The sequence below is a fragment of the Andrographis paniculata genome, unplaced genomic scaffold, assembly GCF_009805555.1.
Source record: "Andrographis paniculata isolate CXL003 unplaced genomic scaffold, ASM980555v1 Contig54END, whole genome shotgun sequence".
In the NCBI taxonomy this organism is placed as follows: Eukaryota; Viridiplantae; Streptophyta; class Magnoliopsida; order Lamiales; family Acanthaceae; genus Andrographis; species Andrographis paniculata.
In genome coordinates this window covers 5,548,463-5,568,370 of record NW_026137589.1, presented here as the reverse complement: position 1 = coordinate 5,568,370, position 19,908 = coordinate 5,548,463, and the positions used below count along the sequence as shown (strand labels likewise).

General features: G+C 36.6%; 2 protein-coding genes across 3 annotated transcripts; one reads left to right on the top strand and one right to left on the bottom strand.

Moving 5' to 3' along the window:
* Window positions 1–5,425, bottom strand: LOC127255522 (metalloendoproteinase 4-MMP-like). The gene is made up of 3 exons (XM_051281078.1): window positions 5,178–5,425; window positions 661–2,318; window positions 1–524 (listed from the first exon to the last, which is right to left on the bottom strand). The coding sequence occupies exons 1-2, from the start codon at window positions 5,261–5,263 to the stop codon at window positions 1,193–1,195; spliced, it is 1,212 nt and encodes a 403-aa protein (XP_051137035.1). The 5' UTR covers window positions 5,264–5,425; the 3' UTR covers window positions 1–524; window positions 661–1,192.
* Window positions 5,426–6,718: 1,293 nt separating this feature from the next.
* On the top strand, window positions 6,719–18,805 carry LOC127255743 (chaperone protein dnaJ 13). Of its 2 annotated transcripts, XM_051281458.1 has the most exons (13): window positions 6,722–7,080; window positions 9,587–9,873; window positions 10,312–10,509; window positions 10,595–10,709; window positions 10,951–11,037; window positions 12,056–12,144; window positions 12,941–13,025; window positions 15,721–15,774; window positions 16,356–16,436; window positions 17,045–17,122; window positions 17,277–17,516; window positions 18,282–18,389; window positions 18,471–18,805. In XM_051281458.1, the coding sequence occupies exons 1-13, from the start codon at window positions 6,934–6,936 to the stop codon at window positions 18,525–18,527; spliced, it is 1,626 nt and encodes a 541-aa protein (XP_051137415.1). In that variant the 5' UTR covers window positions 6,722–6,933; the 3' UTR covers window positions 18,528–18,805. The 2 variants fall into 2 exon arrangements, with proteins under 2 accessions (XP_051137416.1, XP_051137415.1); XM_051281459.1 differs by lacking the exon at window positions 16,356–16,436 and having other exon boundaries at window positions 6,719–7,080.
* The last annotated feature ends 1,103 nt before the right edge of the window (window positions 18,806–19,908 follow it).

Here is a 19,908-nt window from a genome sequence, read left to right as displayed (position 1 = left end):
TATGATTTCTGAAAGACATTCGAACATCAAATGCAAATTTCACTGTCCCATATAATTGAATGGAGAAGTCGGCAAAAAAAATGGTACCATAGTAATGTGGATCACCACACCGCTGCACACAATTGTTACACACGTACTTGATATGGAAATTCCACAGCTGGATGAAGAAAGATATCCAAGGAGATTGGGCCTGGTGCGACTCGTTCTGAAGGAGCTGATACTGCTATGCTTCATCAGCTCGTATCTATGCAGGTCAGGTTCTCAAATTCTGATCTTATCCATCTTCAATATACTCTAGTTTGAGACGCCCTACCTGTGATCATGTTAGCACCCATGCCGGAGAAGCTTTTGAATACCAGAATTGCGTTACTTTTATGGTCCACTTCTATTTGTACACTTGGATCCTGCACTTGAACCCCACCACGCCCTGCAAATCGTCGACAGACACATACATACATACAGAAGTAGATGCCACTGAGTCTGGAACTATGGAGAGTTCTCGCTCGCACATAGAACTTGCTGGTCTGCTCAGATGAGTATACAAACAGGACAAGAAACGTCAAATTGTAAAATTTATCATGTGTTCAATAATTATTAATATAGCAAAAAACAAAGAACCGGTACATGACAATGGTCATGTAATTGATAATACTGTATTACCGTTATTCTTGTTGTCGTTGGAGAAAATAATACATGGATGCAAGGAAGATTGTTTGACTCTCAGCACGCACACTACCTTCTTGATCGCGGTTTTTTATATTCCTTCACTTGTGTGCAAATGCCATCTCAATGTCAAGATAAACTCAAGAGAAACTTGAGTATCAGCCGTCGACCGATCGAAATGAATGTCCATCAATTCCTCGTCTAAAGAGTATGTATGTATGTATACATGCGATTAATCAACAGTGAGCACGGGTATGACTTTTAAGACTAGGGTCCGCCCGGCCACCCGCCCGTCGAACTCCAACAATCAAGAAATACTATACAACAAGAATAGAATTCACAGCAGCACCAACTGTCCGCGTGGTTGGGTACTGTAGGAGCCCGCCAGGCAGGTAGGCCGGAGGTGGGGGAGCCGAGGTCCCCGACCGAGAGAGAAAAAAACACACCACAGAAATGAAATTATGAAAGGAGCTAGCTAGGCAGTAGGCGAAGAATCCGATTCCGATCCCGATTGGAGCAAGCAAGCAAGCTAGGAGAAGAAAGCGCCGCCCGCCACTGCCGCCAGGATCAGTCCCAGTCCCAGTCCCAGTCCCACCCGGCGGCGCCCGGACGAGGACGATATATCAGACTCGACCCGGGCGTCGTACCTGTAGTTCGGGTTGGAGCCGTACAACGCCTGGATGCCCTCCACGTCATCCACCTGCAGCTCCACCTTCCTGGTCCTCGGACTCAGGCTCGGGTACATAATGGCGTCCTTGACCGACGAGTGCGCCAGCCCCAACAGGTGCCCTATCTCGTGCGTCGCCACCGACTCCAAGTCCACCGCCACCTTCGACTTCTCAGCCTTCCAGTCCACCGCCCACCTCTCCGCCGCGTCCATGTGCAACCTCCCGTTCTCCGGCGAGAAGGCGTGCGCCAGCACCCCCAGCACCCCGTCAAACACCTCCCCGTCACCGTGGTCCCCTCTGTACCACCCTATCTTTATATCCGCCGCCGAGTACTCCTCCGCCTCCGTGAAGTTGACCGGAATCACGTCCGACCACCGCGCAAACGCCCGGCTGAACGCCGCCCTTAGGTCCAACGGGCTTACGTAATCGATCATGTTATCCGGCGAGAAGGCGTAGGTCAGCACCACTGGGGGAGGGCGGACCCACCTCGGATGCCCGTAGAAGTAAGCATACCGGCGCGTCGTCGCCTTAAGCTTCCCCCCGCCCCCGTGGGCAAGATCAAAATGAAAATCAAAATCTTGCACCCCGCATCTCGGCGAAGCGATGGCCCTCATAGTAGCATGGTCGAGTGCCCCTGTCTCCGGCAATCCCAACTTCTTCTGATACGAAATCAAAGCCCTTTCGAATTCGTCGTCAAAAGAATCCGTAAAGTTGCTATTTTCCGGTGGCGGCTGGTCGGAGAGGTAACCAAAGCGGCGCAAGTATCGCTTGAGGTCGGCCATGCCGTGGACGTGGGTGCCCTTTCTGGCGTCGATGAGACCGGTCCAGGTGTGGTTGGGGCGAAGAACATCGACGACGGCGACCGTGAGTTTGGTGGAATCAGAACTACCGGTGGCGGGAAGAATCATCAGGACCAGGACGAGGAGGAAGAAGACGATTCGGACAGAGAGGGAGTTAGGACGAGTGTAACTGTAAAACGGAAACATACTGACAGGGGTAGGGGTAGGGGTAGTTAGTGTCAGAGCCCTTCTCCCTCGGGAATCGGGAAGCTGTCTCAATAACCTTGCTTAGCTTAAATATGAGCAGTAGTTTTATTGTTGGGATTATATTTAAGAAAATAAGCAACAATATTAATAGTAATATTAGTTATACGAGTACTGCTAATTAGATAACTGATAAAATTTCTATCACCGTGCGGAATGTTGATAATATGCATTTGTTATTGGGTTTATAAGGAAAAAATAAAATAAAACGCACAGTTAGATTATATTTATATATTGATTAGGTTGCTAACCAGCTGAGGGTCAGGTAGATAGATAGGACTGATGAACAAATAAAGAAAATCTCACCATCAAGTGATAAAAAATAAGGAAGAAGATTCAGATTCTTTCGTGTGCAACGCCTTCTCATGCTGCTGATTATTATTATTATTATTATTATTATATGAATGATGGTGCATTGTATTGATTGTATACAAGTTTGAGAGGTGTTTGATGGGTTGGTAAACCACCGATCCATCAAGTTCGAACTTACGAGTCTAGTCACAAATCTCAACATTGTTATTATTAATCTAGTGATTGCATATATAGCCATGGCCACATTAGATGAGTGACGTTTGAGAGATAATATTAAAATAACTGTTACAGGGTTTAGTTAGTTATCTTCGTAATTATCCCATGTATCCATACTTGCTACAATCAACTCAAAGGTCAAAGGTGGTGAACCGTTTTTGAAGCCCATCGGAAAGTCTCGTCCCAAAAGAAATTAAAGTGGAAGTCAACCCAAATACACTAGAATCGAAGCAAAATGACTTATGATACAGACAGAGTATTGGGCATACATAGAATGTAAATTTCAAGGTGCTTTCCTCTTCTACTAATATAAGTTGACGAATAGAAGAAAAACGAATTATATCAATCAACTAATATATAATTCTGTTTGTCTAATTAACAAATAGTCTAATGAAAGATAAAAAAAAAAACCTCAAATTCCAAGGTTCAAGAATAAATTTTCCGATAATAGAACCAACATTTGCTGACTCTACCCAAAAGCAAGAAGGGCTATTGCATGGCCCAATGCCAATGTCATTTTAAAAAACCAAGAGAGGAGCTGCCAAACTCATAGAAATCCACGTTTAAGCCCAATAAGAGAGGTAAATGACAAGAAATATGGATCTTTTCGCACAAATAGCATAAAAAAGAAAGCTTACAAGATCACTAATTATGTAAAGGACTCAATGTTTGAAAACACCAAGCGAGAGAAAACTCGAGGCAAGGCTCATCATCATGGAACTATAAGGAAATAAAGGGAGAATTAAGGAAAAAAAATAAAAAATAAGGAGAATTAGCTGATAGGCGAAAGGAGGTGGGAGAATATTAAAATTGTAATACTGTGTGCTTGGTTCGTATCGAAGAGAATAGATGCAAAGATAAAAAAAATAAGAATTTTGTATTTGATTAAACAGAGAGAGAGAGAGAAAAATAGAATAATTTTATAATTTTATCTCTGTATTAATTTATTAAATAAACATAGATAAGAATAATAGATAATGTGACGTAATTTGTTTTATAACAGGCATATATATATATTTATATAATGTAAATAAAAATAAATTGATATGTAAGAAAATTGAATCATTTAATAACATAATAATAATTCTAACAAAAATTTTATTTATTTAAGATAAATATAGTTTATAGTGTTAAATAAATATAATATATATAAATTTATTTTATTAACTAGCCCTTAGGGTTTAATTAAATGATTAAGTTAAAATTAAATTAATTTAATTTTTGTATGAAATTTTATTTTATAATTAATTGCATTATGTAATTTAAAAATATCATATAATATAGTTTTAACTATAAATTACCTATAACATAATTTATGTATAATATTAATATATAATATTAATAATATAATAGTATTTTATAAATTTTAAAAATAAAATAATTTTTTTTTCTTCAAATTTCCCCAATTTTGAGAAAAAATAGAATGAGTTTATTTTATATTTCCTTCTCCTCCATATTTACTTCTTCTCCCTTTAAAAAAAAATTGAACCAAAAGACATAGTTATAAATTTTCTTCTTCCCTCCCCTCCAAATTTCTCAAACCAAACAAACAGTAAAAGTTACAAGATATTTGGTGAGGAGAATTGAAAGTGGCTGGATTGATGGACACCCATACAAGGATGGAGAGAACAAGATCTAATCTATTTTTTATCCTTTTTCTTATTTTTATATGTGCTTATTTATTGTTCATTTTATTTCATACAATTCATGCATCTTCTTTCAGAAATTTATATTTTACTTGCAAAGAATATTTTCAGCTTTCTTTATTGAATTCCAATGGCAATTTTCAGGTTTCAAACCTCAAATTTCCAGTTCCACCCTTTCTATTGCGTGAGGTCATTTTATCACCCTGCCCTGCCCTGCCCTGATCCGATCAATTCATTCCGATCATTATTATTGTTGTCTTTTGTGCGTATTCAATTCAATATCCGTAAGACCAAGCCTAGCAAGTTCAATTTGAGTAGGCCGGAGACCCAAAATTTCAATCTTATGATTAATTAATTAGCTCAAATCAGATCGGCCGGAAGCCAAGGCAACAACAATATAATCATATACTTATAACATTTGTTTCTTTGTTCTTCTTGTTGTCTTACCATTTCCACGTTCGGTCGTCATATACAATACAAGGATGCTTTATATAATAGGATCTAAGTGGATGTTATCACGATTAAAACAATTAATTAAACGATAATAATGACACCACGACGACGACGACAACAATAACAATAATAATAATAATAATAATAATAATAAGAGGTGACGTGCGGGAGCTAACCTTGATGTTGGATGGGGTTGCTTAAGGTAGAGAGTGAAACCAAAATGGTCTGATGTGATGACGATGATAAGGATAGCCGTGCGCATAGATACTCCTGGTTTAGTTGGTGATGGCTTTTAATTTGTTACGTTTGTTGGCCAAAACTATACTATACTCTATATATGTATACAGAAAGCCACTTGAATTATACCACTAGAGCCTAGGGAAATTTGAAAGGATAGGATATGGGTTCCTGCATTAAGTGGCCGTTTAACTCTGAATTCGCTCTTATGTATGTAAGGCAGAGATAAAGTTTGACCTACTTACAGGAGGAGTCTTAGCTTAGGGAGCTGCAGAGATTCATTCCCTTGCTGTTGAAATTTTGTGGAAATGCTGGGACCTGACGGCATTTGGGCTTTTTCATGATATGCTTTGTTGGTTGCGTTGCATTGCATTTGGTCTGTGCACCGGATTAGATTAGGCAGCCCTATTTGACTGACCTCAGGAGCTAATGAATTCCTCTTTCCAATGCTCTTTCAGCTCTCCAGCCCCAGCAGACTGGTCACAGTGTGGGAACATGTGAAGGAAGAAAGGAAGAAAAAGAAGGGTGGGGGGAGAAGAGGGAGGAGGGGAGGCCTCTTATTTCCTTTATTCAGACAGGATTACTTGCTGCTGCTACCTTCTACCTCCATGGGGTCTTTCTCCTGCATAATGATTCTAATAAAAGAGTTGATGAATGTCTGTTTCTTACAAGTTAGCAGCCATCAGTCAGCGTGCCGTGTCCATCGTCGTAAGCCCCCCATTACAATCAACCAACATCCCCAGCTATGGCGTCAGCTTTGGCAGCAGGAGTGAATGAATGCATTGATCAGCAGGCAGGAGAGCGTAGCTGCCCCAGCCCCATCAAATAAAGGGTGCGCAAGAATGGCACGAAGCTGGTCTGGTCGGTAAGCTTGTGAAGATAAGAAGATGATAGCATGTCTTGGACTTGGACAACCGCTATTCCAATACAAATTAGTATGGCTTGGGGCCTGGGGGATCAAATGAGATCGGAATGAATGAATGCATCTTTCTTCAGCTCAAATCCATGTTGCTCATCTCTCGTGTAATGTAGTCCAACAAACTAGCTAGCTGGCTAGGGGCTAGACTGAACAAGTCTGAACAGAAGCGGTGAAGCCTTTGCTTGAGCAACTGGAAACACAGACAATCAGATCATCCACCACCATCATCATCATTATTCTTATTATTATTTATTCCAGCTATTTATATTGCTTAATGGATGGATGTATTGTAGATACTAAAACACTGAAATTTGATTTATATGTATAAGCAAGAAACAGTATATTAGCTTATGTTTCTGATAGATTTTTTTTTTTTTTTTTTTTTCTTTCCTGGTTCGGAAAGAATTGTGTTGCTAATAACAAAAATACTATTTGTTGACCTTATATTGTATTTCTTTTTTTTTTTTCATGTGAACTAAAAGATAGTAATTACTCTTTTAGAGCTATTTTGATCGGGGAGATGCAAAATTATACGATAGAGGAAATGATTGTAAATAAAGTTAAAAACGAGAAGTTATGTATGCTTGTCAACAGAATTTCTGTAAAAATTTCCATACGCCTGTCCGCCCAGGAAGTGCTTGGCTGCCGCTCTCCTCCGGGTACGTCTATCTATCTATTCACACCCGAGACGAGCCGACGCCAAATTCTTCCTAAAACCCTAAATCCCTTTCCTCCGATTCATTGCCTATTTCTGGTCTGCTTTTCGCGCAACTAAAATGACGAATGACCAGAATAGTGGTCCCGCTCACAGAGAACTCTATGCTTTGCTTCACATATCGCCAGAAGCATCTGATGAAGAAATCAGAAGGGCTTATCGCCAGTGGGCTCAAGTTTACCATCCTGACAAATATCAGGCTCCACGAGTACGAACCCTCTTAATTCGTTTTGGAATTCGTTTTGCTCCTTGAGTCTTTAACCCAAATATTGTGTTGTATGGTTATGGTGGTCCTTTTCCTCTTTTGTGTTGGATGCTGCTTGTGGATTGTTCGGGGTTGAATTCATCTGACTATGTTCTCGGATGCTTTATATAACTTTGAACCTCAGTTGGAAATTTTACACTATTTTGTAATGCGCGCCCTGGGAGAACGTTTTACATTTCGTTATCTATTCTCTTCAGTTCCCGAGTCTTTAGGATTTTACACTCGGTACCCATATTTTTTTCTGCTTGTTACGCAAAAGGGTATTACTTTTATCTAGCCTCTTGTTTTGCCTTTAGAATTTGTAGTTACGTTCATTAAATGCCTATCCTATTTGTGAGAAGAAAGAAAACTGTAAGGTTTAAAAAAAAAACATAAAACAAATAAAACAAGAGATTTGTTCCTACATGGGCTATCAGTGCTCTGAATGACACCACAAAACATGGCCCTGTTGCAAGTCATCTGAAAAGAAGATTTATTGAATCACGTTTGTTTTGGAGATGAGAGTGAAAGCTGGAAAATCACCTCAATTCTTAGCAACATGGAAAGGTTGGAAGTTTGTAATCAACACTGATTTTTTAAGAAATAAAAGAATACGACTTTGTTTAAAAGGTGATTGTTATAAACAAATCCTTCCAATATAAGTGCTGTGTACTCAAGCCTCAGGACAAGGATTTTGGTTGCACATTCATTTTTTGGATATCATGGGTGACAGCTGAACTAATGCAATATCTAAGAAACTTGGGATTTGGGACCTGGTTGTAGGTGATTTATGGTGTTAGATAGGTGATTCAATGCAGCGAGCAACCCTGAGAAAATATTTTATCTTGGAACAACTGTTGGAAAGGTTAGAATATTGAGGAATTTGGAAGTTCATCAAGAGACTTACAATTGGGAGATAATTCTGCAGTTGGTACCTTTTGCACATGGTGCAATAAAATATATCATTCCTTGCATTTCAATGTTAAATATTAGATAAGGTTTTGAGCAATGAGAAATAATTGGAGAATGCACCTTTCTGAGCTAGTCAACTATAGAAATTGTCAAGTCATTCCTTGCAAATCATTACTCTTCAATTATGAAGATTACCACAACTCAGGACTTAACTCAGGACTTAATCCTTTCATATACTGCATCCTCCCTGAGCAAACATTAAAGTTTCTTGCCTTTGATTAAGGAAGTTTGGGAAGAGACACTTAGGGTGCGTTTGTTTGGGGGTTTGGATTTTGAGTTGGGATTTGAATAGTAAAAATTTTGAATTTGAATAGTTGTATGATGTGATATAAATAGGTGTTGATGTGATGTTTTGAATGTAAAATTGATTTTTAGTATAATATAAAAAATGAAAAATAGGCGTTTGATTTGATGTTTTTTGGGGGAAAAATTGGATGAATAGTGTAAATCCAATCTAATCCCCCAAACAAACACATAGTTACCGGTAATCATTCCAAGATTCTTTATTAAAATATGGAAAATATAAAGAAGCAGCTAAAGGTCCTTAGTGCTAAAGAGATGAAAAGGTGAAGATATCCCTACTCTCAATAAAACCTTCTCTGACTGCAAACACAGATTTTCAATTGTGAATAATGAAATTAAATGCAGAAAGCAAGTGTCTCAGAGGAACTATATACTCTATTGAGCGAGGAAGAAATTATATTGATTATGAGACAGAAGTCCAGAGTGCAATGGTATCTAGTTGTTTGTACTAGCAATGTTTCTCAATCTATCACTGTATCCTTAAAATCTAATTTTCCTTTACAGAAAATTCCAGAGTGAAGCATAGTAAATTAGGTGGTAGGAATAACAAATATTTTCCGTGTGAAGAAAAAGTTGGCAAGAAAATGGAACATGAGCAAAATGCTTACTTTTGATGAACAAAGGTGAAATCATAAACATTAAAGTTAAGAGGATTGTGATCCTCAGTAGGACATTCTCATCAGATTGTCATGTGCTCTTAATTGGCTTCGTGCCCTGTGACTTATGATTCACAATCCTGAGATCACTGTTGTGATTTGACTTTGCTCTTGAAAAAATCAATGGGTTCTTGCACTGCATCATGTTCAATCAGCTGGAAAAACTGTTTACCAGAGGCTATAAAGCTAGTGGAATTTTCATTATAGAAAAAAATGATAGCAAAATTAAGGTTATAACTATTCATGTATATCTGGACTCATCAAACAAGTATTTACATATTATTATTATTATTATTTGGTGGTTATTTGAATTGTGAATTCAAATGCATCTCTACCAAGCACTATAAGTTGCCAAATCCATTCTGTCTTGGTCCATTTGCATATTTACAATTGTGATTTTTGCCAGTGCTATTATTGTTAAGTTTATATTTTCATATTTTAGATGCCACTTTTCTCTTGTTGGTTGGAAATGGATTTAGAACTGGGCTAAATTGTGTGGATTATCTTAACATGTTATATTTTGCTTAATTTCCTTTCAGATGAAAGAAATTGCTACGGAGAATTTTCAACGAATATGCGAAGCATATGAAATATTGACTGATGAGAACAAAAGGTTAATTTACGACATTTATGGGATGGAAGGATTGAAATCTGGTCTTGAGCTTGGCCCAAAATTGAATCAAGTTGAGAAAATCAAAGAAGAACTTGAGAGATTGCGGCGCCAAAGAGAACAGGACAATGTCACTGCACATATTCAACCTTCTGGTTCCATCTTGGCAACTTTATCATGGCCAGATTTTTTAGATGGTGATGGCATTATGCAAGGGTACAACAGTCCTTTCCCTAGCCCTTTCAGCCTCTCAATTCAATGAACATGATCTTTTGTGGTGGTCACTCTGGTCTTCTTATGTAATGAGCTGGATGATGGCAGGATAAATTTTCTTGCATGCCTTCGTTTCAACTGGACGAACTGCACTGTCAATTGGGCATGTCCAATTGTTGATTCTCTTATTAAGTGCACTGTGTCTGTTTTGCTTGGCAGTCTTAACTTTTTTTGTCTCATAGTTTTATGGATCCAAGACCTGTTATCTATTCTTGGTTTACATAGCTGATAAATTTCTTGTGGAATACTCAGAAAAAATTGATTACTCTGAATTGTCTATATAATACGTAAGAGCAACCTTGGGTTTGTGTTGAGTGGACTAGGATGCCCCAACAAGTCCTTCCTCTAAGTTTGTTTGCTAAACTTCACCTTATATGTCAGGATGGCTATGGCCAGTGAAGTTGAATCTCAAATATCAAAAAGAAATTCTCTTTCAATTGGTGGAAATTTGGCTGTCAATGAAACTGCTGGTGGTGGTGCTGCTGTTGCTGTCCTTAGGCATCAAATATCTCCAGTTTCTTCTTTAGAACTCATGGGATCCATTGGTTTGCAGTCTTTATTAGGAGTGCAAACTTCTCGGTAGATGATGACTCTCACCTTTGAGCTATATTTCCTTGTTATAGATATGTGTCTTGATTTACTTGTGCCTGTGTTTTGCTTTCAGTCAATTGTCTGTCCATTCCACTGCACGTATGGGCCTTGCTTTATCTTTGAAAGATGGCTCCATTAATCTATCAAACACATGGACCCGTCAACTCTCAGAGACAGCAAATGGAACTGTAAGCTACTTTGTCCGGCTATTTGTTACTTTCAACATATATACCTGAAATCTTAACAACCTGTAGTTAATCATACTCATACCATCAAGTTAAATAGACTGAGCCATCATAGTGTTTTGCATATGTTTGATGATTATGTCACTTGAACTATCAAAACATGTAGGAATTATTATATCCTGATAATATATCTAATATGCTGCTGATATTTGTACATACGTATATATATATATTCTTTTTACAGATAGAACTTTCTTTAGGTCCAGAGTCATCTATAGATATTGGATGGCGAAGGAAAGCAGAAAACATGGCTGCCTCAGGAGCAATTAAGGTGACACTTCTTTATACTTGAGCTGTTTTTGGTTGATAATTTACTGCATTTTATTTTTCATGTATCTAGTGGACATGTTAGTTCTAATTCTCGTGATTGTAGATTGGTTTAGTGTTTATCTCATGCTTTTTAGTGATTGTGTTAGGTAACCGTTGAAATTCTATCAAGGCCGTAAGAAAAGGAATTAATGGGGTAATTAACAGATTAAGGGAATTTAGGAAATCAATTTGTATTTATATGTCTTTTAATTATACAATATTTTATGTCCTTCAATTATGCAATTTTCCTTTTAGTAATGGGCTTCCCACTAGTGGCTAGATAATAAGCTGCTTAGTCTTTGTTAAGGGCGCACTTGCTCAGTGTTATGATGGAGGACATAGCTTACGATCATCAGCTTGAACTATGAGCTAGAAGTCTTTTGAGTTTCATTTGGGCCACCGACATAGGAGAAGGTAGAAAAGAGAAAGAAAAAGACAAGTAAACACAAAATGCCCATTTCTTTGTAAGAATTGAGCCTGTTCTCAATATCCTTTCCTTTCCTTTGTAATCTTTCCTCCTAAAGGATATACTGTTCATCAATAAAAATCTTTGTTCTATCAGATTGATAAAATCTTTTGGCTTCTCGTTTGGGTTTGACCATAAACTAATCATTTACCAAAATGACTATGAAAGTGTCTTTTTTAAACAACTCCTTTGGTTCTCGTGTATATCTACACACACACACACAGAAATGAAGTATTCTGCTATGTAAGCTATCTATATAATTGGTCAGATGCTAGGGTTCAGTGCTTTGATTCATTCTTGTTAGATGCTTTGTCAAAATATTTGTGGATAGCCATAATTTATCTTCCAATTTTTTTTTTCCTAATCTATCTAAGCTTTGTGCTTCCAAGTCGAATATATCATTTTTCTGCTTGTCTTAATATCTTTGCCAATCTTTAATTCTCTAAACATCATCTGATGTTGGAAAATGAATTGTTTTTTCTTTTATAATTTTTATTCCTTGCCTTTATTGAAGATTGGCACAAGTTCATTTGGAGCAACAGCTCGTTACACACACAAACTTTCCTCAAAATCACATGGGCGCATTGCTGGCACAGTGGGAAGGTGTGTGCTCTTCTTTTTTTCTTCTAGTTGGTATTGCATACTAGAGAATGTGGAGTATATACTGCTATGCGAGAAATACAACTACAAGCTATAATTCAACATGTCTGAGCTGAAATAAGGGGCTTATTCAGACTTTATGTGTTAAATAGTGATATTAGTAAAAGCACATTTGAGAATTTTCAGGTGTGTTTTCTTGTGTTTTGGAACATTTTTGGTGTTGAGTTGGTTTGGATTTGAATTTTTTTTTTTTTTTTTTTAATTTTGGATTTGATTTTTTGGAGTGTAAAATAGTAGTTAGATGTGATGTTTTGTATAGAATTTAGGTGATAAAAATGATTCTGTTGGTTGGGAATCATCATCATCATCGTTATTATTATTTTATAGTTTTGATTGCATAGTGTGAAAAGGTATTGAAAACACAGGCGACCAAAGGCTACACCTATGGTTTGTGTTAAATGACTTGATAGGGTATTAGATTGGGATCATTATAGGCTCTACTCATAATTGAATATTAGTATATATTACAGTGCCACTTTTCAACAAAAAATTTCAGAATCAATTTTGTGAAGATGCACACCATGAATTAAAAATATATAGAATAGCACAATCTGAGATTAAATTATCCATATTGTGCTGTTGGCTTATTTAGATGTACTTTTAAAATCTAATTTGATATCTTTGTGTTGAGTTGGATGTCTTTGAACTAATGGATATCCCAATACAGAAAAGATGGAAGGTGCTAGCTGTTTAGTGTGAAATCTAAATCATGTTATTGTTATGCTCTATTTACTTGCAGTCATGCTCTAGCCCTTGAAATTGGAGGTGGAAGAAAGATATCCAAATTCAGCACTGTTAGAATGTTATACTCCATTGGAATTCAGGTACCCAAACTCATGTCCCTTAGATAATTTTTGTTAATCAATTTTTGCGTTAATTGCTAGATAATCTTTGTAGAATTTTCTAGTCTTAATAGCAGCATGCTTAAAAGGGATCTATCTCTGGGTGAACATTAATACATCATCACTAGAAATTGATTACAGCATGCTCATTTGATCAATCTCATATATAGAATTGCCCAACTATCAAAACACTTGGTGTAACACCCTGGTCGGCTCAAATTGGAGCGTCACCGCCACGCCACACCGTAAGACTCGTTCATCAACCAACTAGCCCTACGTTGTGGCGCTAAGACTAAAATAACTATTACAAAATAACTATTTAGAGATTTAGAATTAAAGCGCACCGGTTTATCATTTAAATAAATAATGTTCAAGTAAAAAACATAAGTTGGAAATAGTTCAAAAGACATTAGTTATTAAACATTAATAATGGACTTCAATAATATTTTAGAAGATAAAAGTAGTTATAGTTCCCCCGATGGATCATATGACGTGGATGCATCATTTAGGTATAACTAAAACATGATCACCTACAAAAAGTTGTAAAAAGAGAGTCAACACAACAGTTGAGTAAGCGTAATTAATCGGAGATAAATTAATACGGTATAACGCCACAAAATCATTTGAAGAACATAATTTGAATAAGATGACACATATCACATAAAAGATAACTCATACACACGAGTTTTTTAGCGCCTCCCTTATATCTTCTTTTCATTCTCAAATAATAGTGATGAGCACATCACAAAGAGAACTCCACTAGGCCTTAATCAGGGCCGGCTCGACCCGGTTTTCCAACCTTATTACTTCGTATGACACGTCACATAGTTTCACATAACAAACATAGGGTCAACCCTCAAAGGAAACTCTACAATGTGTGCATAAGGGTTTGAAACCCAAAATACACGTAATCAATTTATTATTAGTTTGCGAGTCTCCAATATAACATACCAAGAGGGGATTGTACGCAATCGAACCCTCCATCACGGATGACGGTCTAAAGACCTTTTCATCGTGAATGACGGCCACCTCGGAATCATCCAAAAAGGGAACCCGCCATCTCGATCTCTCGACCTAGCCCATTCGGGATCTAGTTCAAGGTTAACTAGTTATCCTAAAATACCGGTATACCCTCACGTGTTTGCAAGGCACAGAGGTGGAAGGCTATGCCTTATCATCCAAACAATCGACGAGTCGATCGGACTCGAAGGGTAGTTTCAATTACCAATTTGACCAAATACTCAACATGCTCTTAGGCAAATTTCAAAAAGAGCGGTTTAAACTCAAAATATTTCAATTGTCAACATTTAACCATGCAAAAGTAGGATATTAGACCCAACAAGTTCGCTATAATCACAATATTCGAAAAATATGTCAACCACAATAAGCATGTCTAATTCCAAAAATCATAATATTTAAATATAATCGTAAATCTTTTTCCAAAAACTATAATTAGGTTAGGATAAAGCTAGGGTTTCAAACCCATCTCATAAATTCTACGATTTTCAATTTAAAATCCAATAATAATCTTCACATAAGCATTATAATCAACTTTCTAGAAGAAATTGGCAAAACCTAATACTTGTAGGGCAAACCCATTTGACAAAAATATTGAAAAAGATATCAATAGAAGGGTCTAGAGATTAGAACATATCTCCCACTTACCTTAAGAGAAAAGACCAAAACGAAGAGTTTTGGAGAAAAAGAAGTCTAAGAAAGAAGGGGTTGGCTGGCAGCGTGCGTTCTGCTGTGCTGCCTCTGTTCTTTTTATTTTATTTTATTAAACATAAAAGACTTGGACTCATCCTCTCTGTATACATAGACACTCTAACCTGGATATGCTATATCTTAACAAACTATGAATACGTTATATCTTATCAGATCTACACTTAGATATGATATATCTTAACAAATTATGGATAGAGATACTGATAAACTAAATCTAATTTATTATTTATTTTACCATAAACTCAATTTTATTCCTAATTTACAGCCAATTCCTTAATTTCTTACACCAAAAGCTCAAAATAAATTAGGCCTAAAATAATATTTTCTGACTCCGGCGTCGAAGTCCGGCAAGTTCCGAAAAATTTCCGGCGAGTATTTTTACGGGGTATTACACTTGGAAACATGATTAAACGTTTCTAGAAAATGTATCATAGTTCTAAATGCTGTCTTGTCCAGTAGACCATGCATTGCTTTAATTAGTCAAAGAATGCAAATGAAGTTGTTTTAGAAATGGGAGGATGCAGCGTGAAGCCCAAGATACCGTACTAGAATGAAGTTTGGGAACCAAAGATTAAGGGCAATGGATTTCGGGCTTTCGGTAATTGTAAGGGGAAAGTGCTTCCTTTTATGTTAAATTGCTTGTAGTGATTTGCTGAAAACACATGCTTTTGGCACGTAGATCTCGCGCAAAGAGAGCCGAAAAAAATATATCTAGGGAATAAATGATATTCCTTTGATACACTGAATTAGGTTAAAAGGAAGACTTATTATAAGTTACTTTTATTAGCACTAGTAACTGGGAATCCAGATGGTTGCACGTCTTCATTTTCATTGGCAAGACATTAGATTTCTTTAGGAATGAAGTAATATTATCTTTTACATCTTTCCGTATTCACTGATGTATGCTATGCTATATCTCAGCAATTTCATTTTAATCTTTTAATGATAGGGAATTATCTGGAAATTGGAACTGCATCGTGGAGGGCAAAAATTAATTGTTCCTGTAAGTGCTATCATAGTGAAACTTGCAGTTGTGTATGATTCTTATTTGCAAAATTTTCCTGTTTTTTTTTTAATATCACTAAGATGTTATAACATATGCATTGTATTGGGGTAATGATTCTTTTTGTGTTAGCTAGCGCATAATTGTTTGCTTTGAACTCTGCCTGCTTTTTAAAATATTCCCACATATGAATAGTTTGGAAATTTAAATGATGAAGTTGGAATACTGTTTTTTAGTTCCAAGTGTGGAATACTTATTGCAACTTCTAGTAAATGGTTCAAGAAAGCTTCTGATATCATAACTTACTGGTATACAAGGTGGCATTATACAAAGAAACAAAAAGATATATGGGAAACTGATAGAGAGCCTTATTCAGTGGAAGTCTGGGATACCATTACATTTTGCAGAGTTATACGTACACATCCTTACTAATCAAGGATTTATAGGTGTTTGAACTAGGCTTGTTAATTATGGGAAGGTCTATCCTTATAGTGCTTGAAGTATATGAAAAAGTGTTTATTTTAGTCTTCATCACATTATTCCAGATCTATTGGCCTTTGACAACATTCCACTTTTTGCAGATATTGCTGTCACATTATTTGAATCCCATTTTTGCTACAGGAGCATTTCTTATTCCAGTTTCTCTTTATTTTACCCTCAAGGTCTGTTTTCAGTCTGGATTATATATTAGTAGCATGAATTTTCTTAGAAACTCGTACTAGAACCTTCTGAATTAGATAATGGTTTTTTCTGATATTCCCATATATATATGTTGAGGGATTAATTATGGCCAGTATGGTTTTGTGCTGCATATACACTACGAAGACATGGCAGTACTCTTTACCAACATATTAATGTCTGCAATTTTGGGAAAATGACCCTTTTTGTTATATAAGATATTCATTAAGAGAAACAGGAGGTATAAATGAGAGCTATCTATGATTTGGTGTTTTTCTAATCTTTTGGCTAGTTAAATATTTAGTCCTGGTATTTTTGAAGTATGAACATGTAATTTGTTGAATAGGATAGCATCAATCAAATAGATTGTTGTCTTGGTAGGTTGGAATATCTGAACATCAATCTTACTTTGAAGATGCTATAAACTATCTTTCTTTTCTACTCTTTTTAACTCAAGATTCTGATACGTGAAAATCTTATTTAAGTGGCTGCTTGCTGTTTCTTTCCAATGAGTTATTGATTTTTCCTAATTTGCTTCTTGGTTCCATTTAGTTTGTTGTGTTAACTATTGATTCCGTTAACTTCAATTCAGAAATTTGTTTTGAAGCCGTATTTTCTTAAACATGAGAAACAAAAGGCTTTGGAGAATATGGAGAAGACTCAAAGCCAGGTACTGTATTGTGGTGCTCTTTGACTTGGCATTTGCCCTTTGGTTGTTTATTATGCAGTTCCTACTTCAGGAGAATTACTTGTATCTTCGTGATCCTCTCTCCCATCCTCCTAACACCCATGCATGTCATCTTTCCCTCATCTTATATCGGCAGGTTCAAGAAGCTAGGGCTGCAGCTGAGAAAGCTCAGCAGCTATTACAAAATGTGGCCAGCAGGAAAAGAAATAGACAAGAAGAAAAGGGTGGACTAGTTGTTACAAAGGCACTTTATGGAAGCCTGAAAGCTGTATCAAGTAGTCATAACTCTGAGGAGATGGAACATGAATGGGTTTCACAGGTCTTGGATGTCACAACACCCCTAAATTTTCTTGTTGATGATTCTGGACAGCTCAAGGTTTGTTTCATCTCCGAGATTTGCTCCCACTTCAATATACCCTCTATGGAAATTTTGGATGATGATCTATGGATCTCAAAGATGTACTGGTGGATGGACAGGCATACTAGTTTGGGAACTAGTATGGAAAATGAATAACTAAATATCTTACATGGAGGATGATAACAGGATGCATTTTATCTTGCCTCTATTCTCTGGGGACAATAAATCTTAGATTGTAGTGTGATGGTGAACTAGGAAGAAAACATTGTTGAAGGTACTGAAGCAATTTGGGTAAGAGTTGATTTCTAGCCAGCACATCTTAAGCTGGATGAATCATTGTTTGAAGTGAACTACAACATGGTGAGCATGATATGGAATGCATATACAGATGACATAAGAAAAGTAATTGCTTACAAGTTGTGCGCTATGACTGTTTAACTCGTCATGAATGCAAAAATGATTCACCTAGGTTTTGTTTAAAATGGAGTTACAATTTTGCTGCGTGTAGTTAACAATGTTTTAAACGCCTTAGTTTCTTTACATCTGCCTTTTCATGGATATTCCTTCAACAGCTGAAGGGCCTATAGTTGAATTAAATAAGGTAAACATATTAAGCTCAAGCAAAAGTTTGTCAGGATGGAGCATTTACCTTGTTACCATTAATTCTAGCTGAGATCATTTATGGGCTCCCTTTCCTCCACAATCTTTGAAATGTTACTAATATGCATAAAGTTTCATCTGACACTAAAGAAAATGTGACAAAAATCTCAACCTCTTGTGCAGCTGCATCAAGGTGTGAAGAAATCTGGAATTATGGGCTTCTGCGATCCTTGTCCGGGTGAACCCAAGCAACTGTATGTGGAATATACATATGGCAGCAACATATATGAGGTATGCCCTTGCCCTTTCTATTCGACAGTTATTCTTCCACACTGAAGCTGGCTGGCTGATATAGTTGCTATATTCTGATAGGTCACTGTTGATGATTATGAGGAGCTACTAATACCACAGAGAGGACATGAAGTTTAAATGACGAATGTTGATGCTGATTAGATCTTTTCACTATATTTTGATTAATGTTGCTGTTTTGGTCAGGGAATGTGAATTGGGGGGAAGTATTTGATTCCCTTGGTGCATTTCATTGTAACTTAGTCCATCCAGTATCAAGGTGATAGGATTGTTTTAGCAAGTCATTCGGGACCCATTATTATTGACCTGCATTTTTGTTTTCAACTCCATCTCTCAGCACGAGGGCATGTGACACTTTTAGAACTGGCTAGTTTCAATAAAGCTTACTCTTCTTACCAGCACAGCAGTGAGAAATTTTTCAGGTTTGCCATCTGCCACAGCCCACAAATGAGATTGTAACTGCGCACGGTGAGGAGGATGCTCAGCTGCTGGTTCTTCCTTCCGAGCACATGAGTCAGATGACGATCTTTCTAGGTATTCCACAAGCTAAATGAGAATTTTGAATAAAGAATGCATGATGCCCGTGCATATCCTGAGCTCTTCTTAAAAATGATGGTGGTATTCCACCCGCGCGCGTTGTTTGTTTCACATCATGCAGTACATATGAAATGAAGACTCCCTTTGATGTTTCATTCAAGCAGGCCGTTTTTTTAAGAATTCATGAGAGTTCCAGAAACTGAAACAAATGGTAAATGCTAGGATCTATTTTCAAGGAAGGGCATGCTGGCAGAGTGAGTTCACCGTTGGATGGAATTTAATTTAATTTACTTTTTTTTAAAGAAAAATTTAAATCCTTGAAGAATTGAAGTACGGTTTTGTTTAGATACGAGTTTTTGAAAATCATTGGAATTTTGGAAAAAAACAGTAAAATAATTAGTATTTGATGTAATATTTTGTAAAAAAAAAAATTGTAATTGGTGCCCTATATTTTTAAAAATGCATAATATCATAGTGGATAAAGTAAAAAAACCTTGTTCATTCAAAGGCCATTGTGGTTGGTCCTGACTCCTGACCGTTATATATACTAGCATATTTCAACAATGGTTAAATCATTCATTATTTTCTTTTTTCTCTGATTCAAAGGTCATATCCGACTCTTGGATACCATATTATATATACTCACATTTCAACAATGGTTAAATAATTCATTATTCCCTTCTTTTTTTTGATTTAAAGTCATATTTGACTGTTGGATACCATATTATATATATTCGTATTTGAACAATGGTTAAATCATTATTCCCGATTCAAAGGTCATCTCATATTCAATTTCATCATCCAATTGGTTGGAGTATATAACAATAATAATACTTCATATGGAATCTCATTTGTGTTATATATGTATATGTAATTGTTATTTAATTCAAAGAAAAGAGGCGCCACAATGTGGGCTAAGATTTGCTGTATATTACTGAGCCCATTAATCGCCTAATAGCTTCAG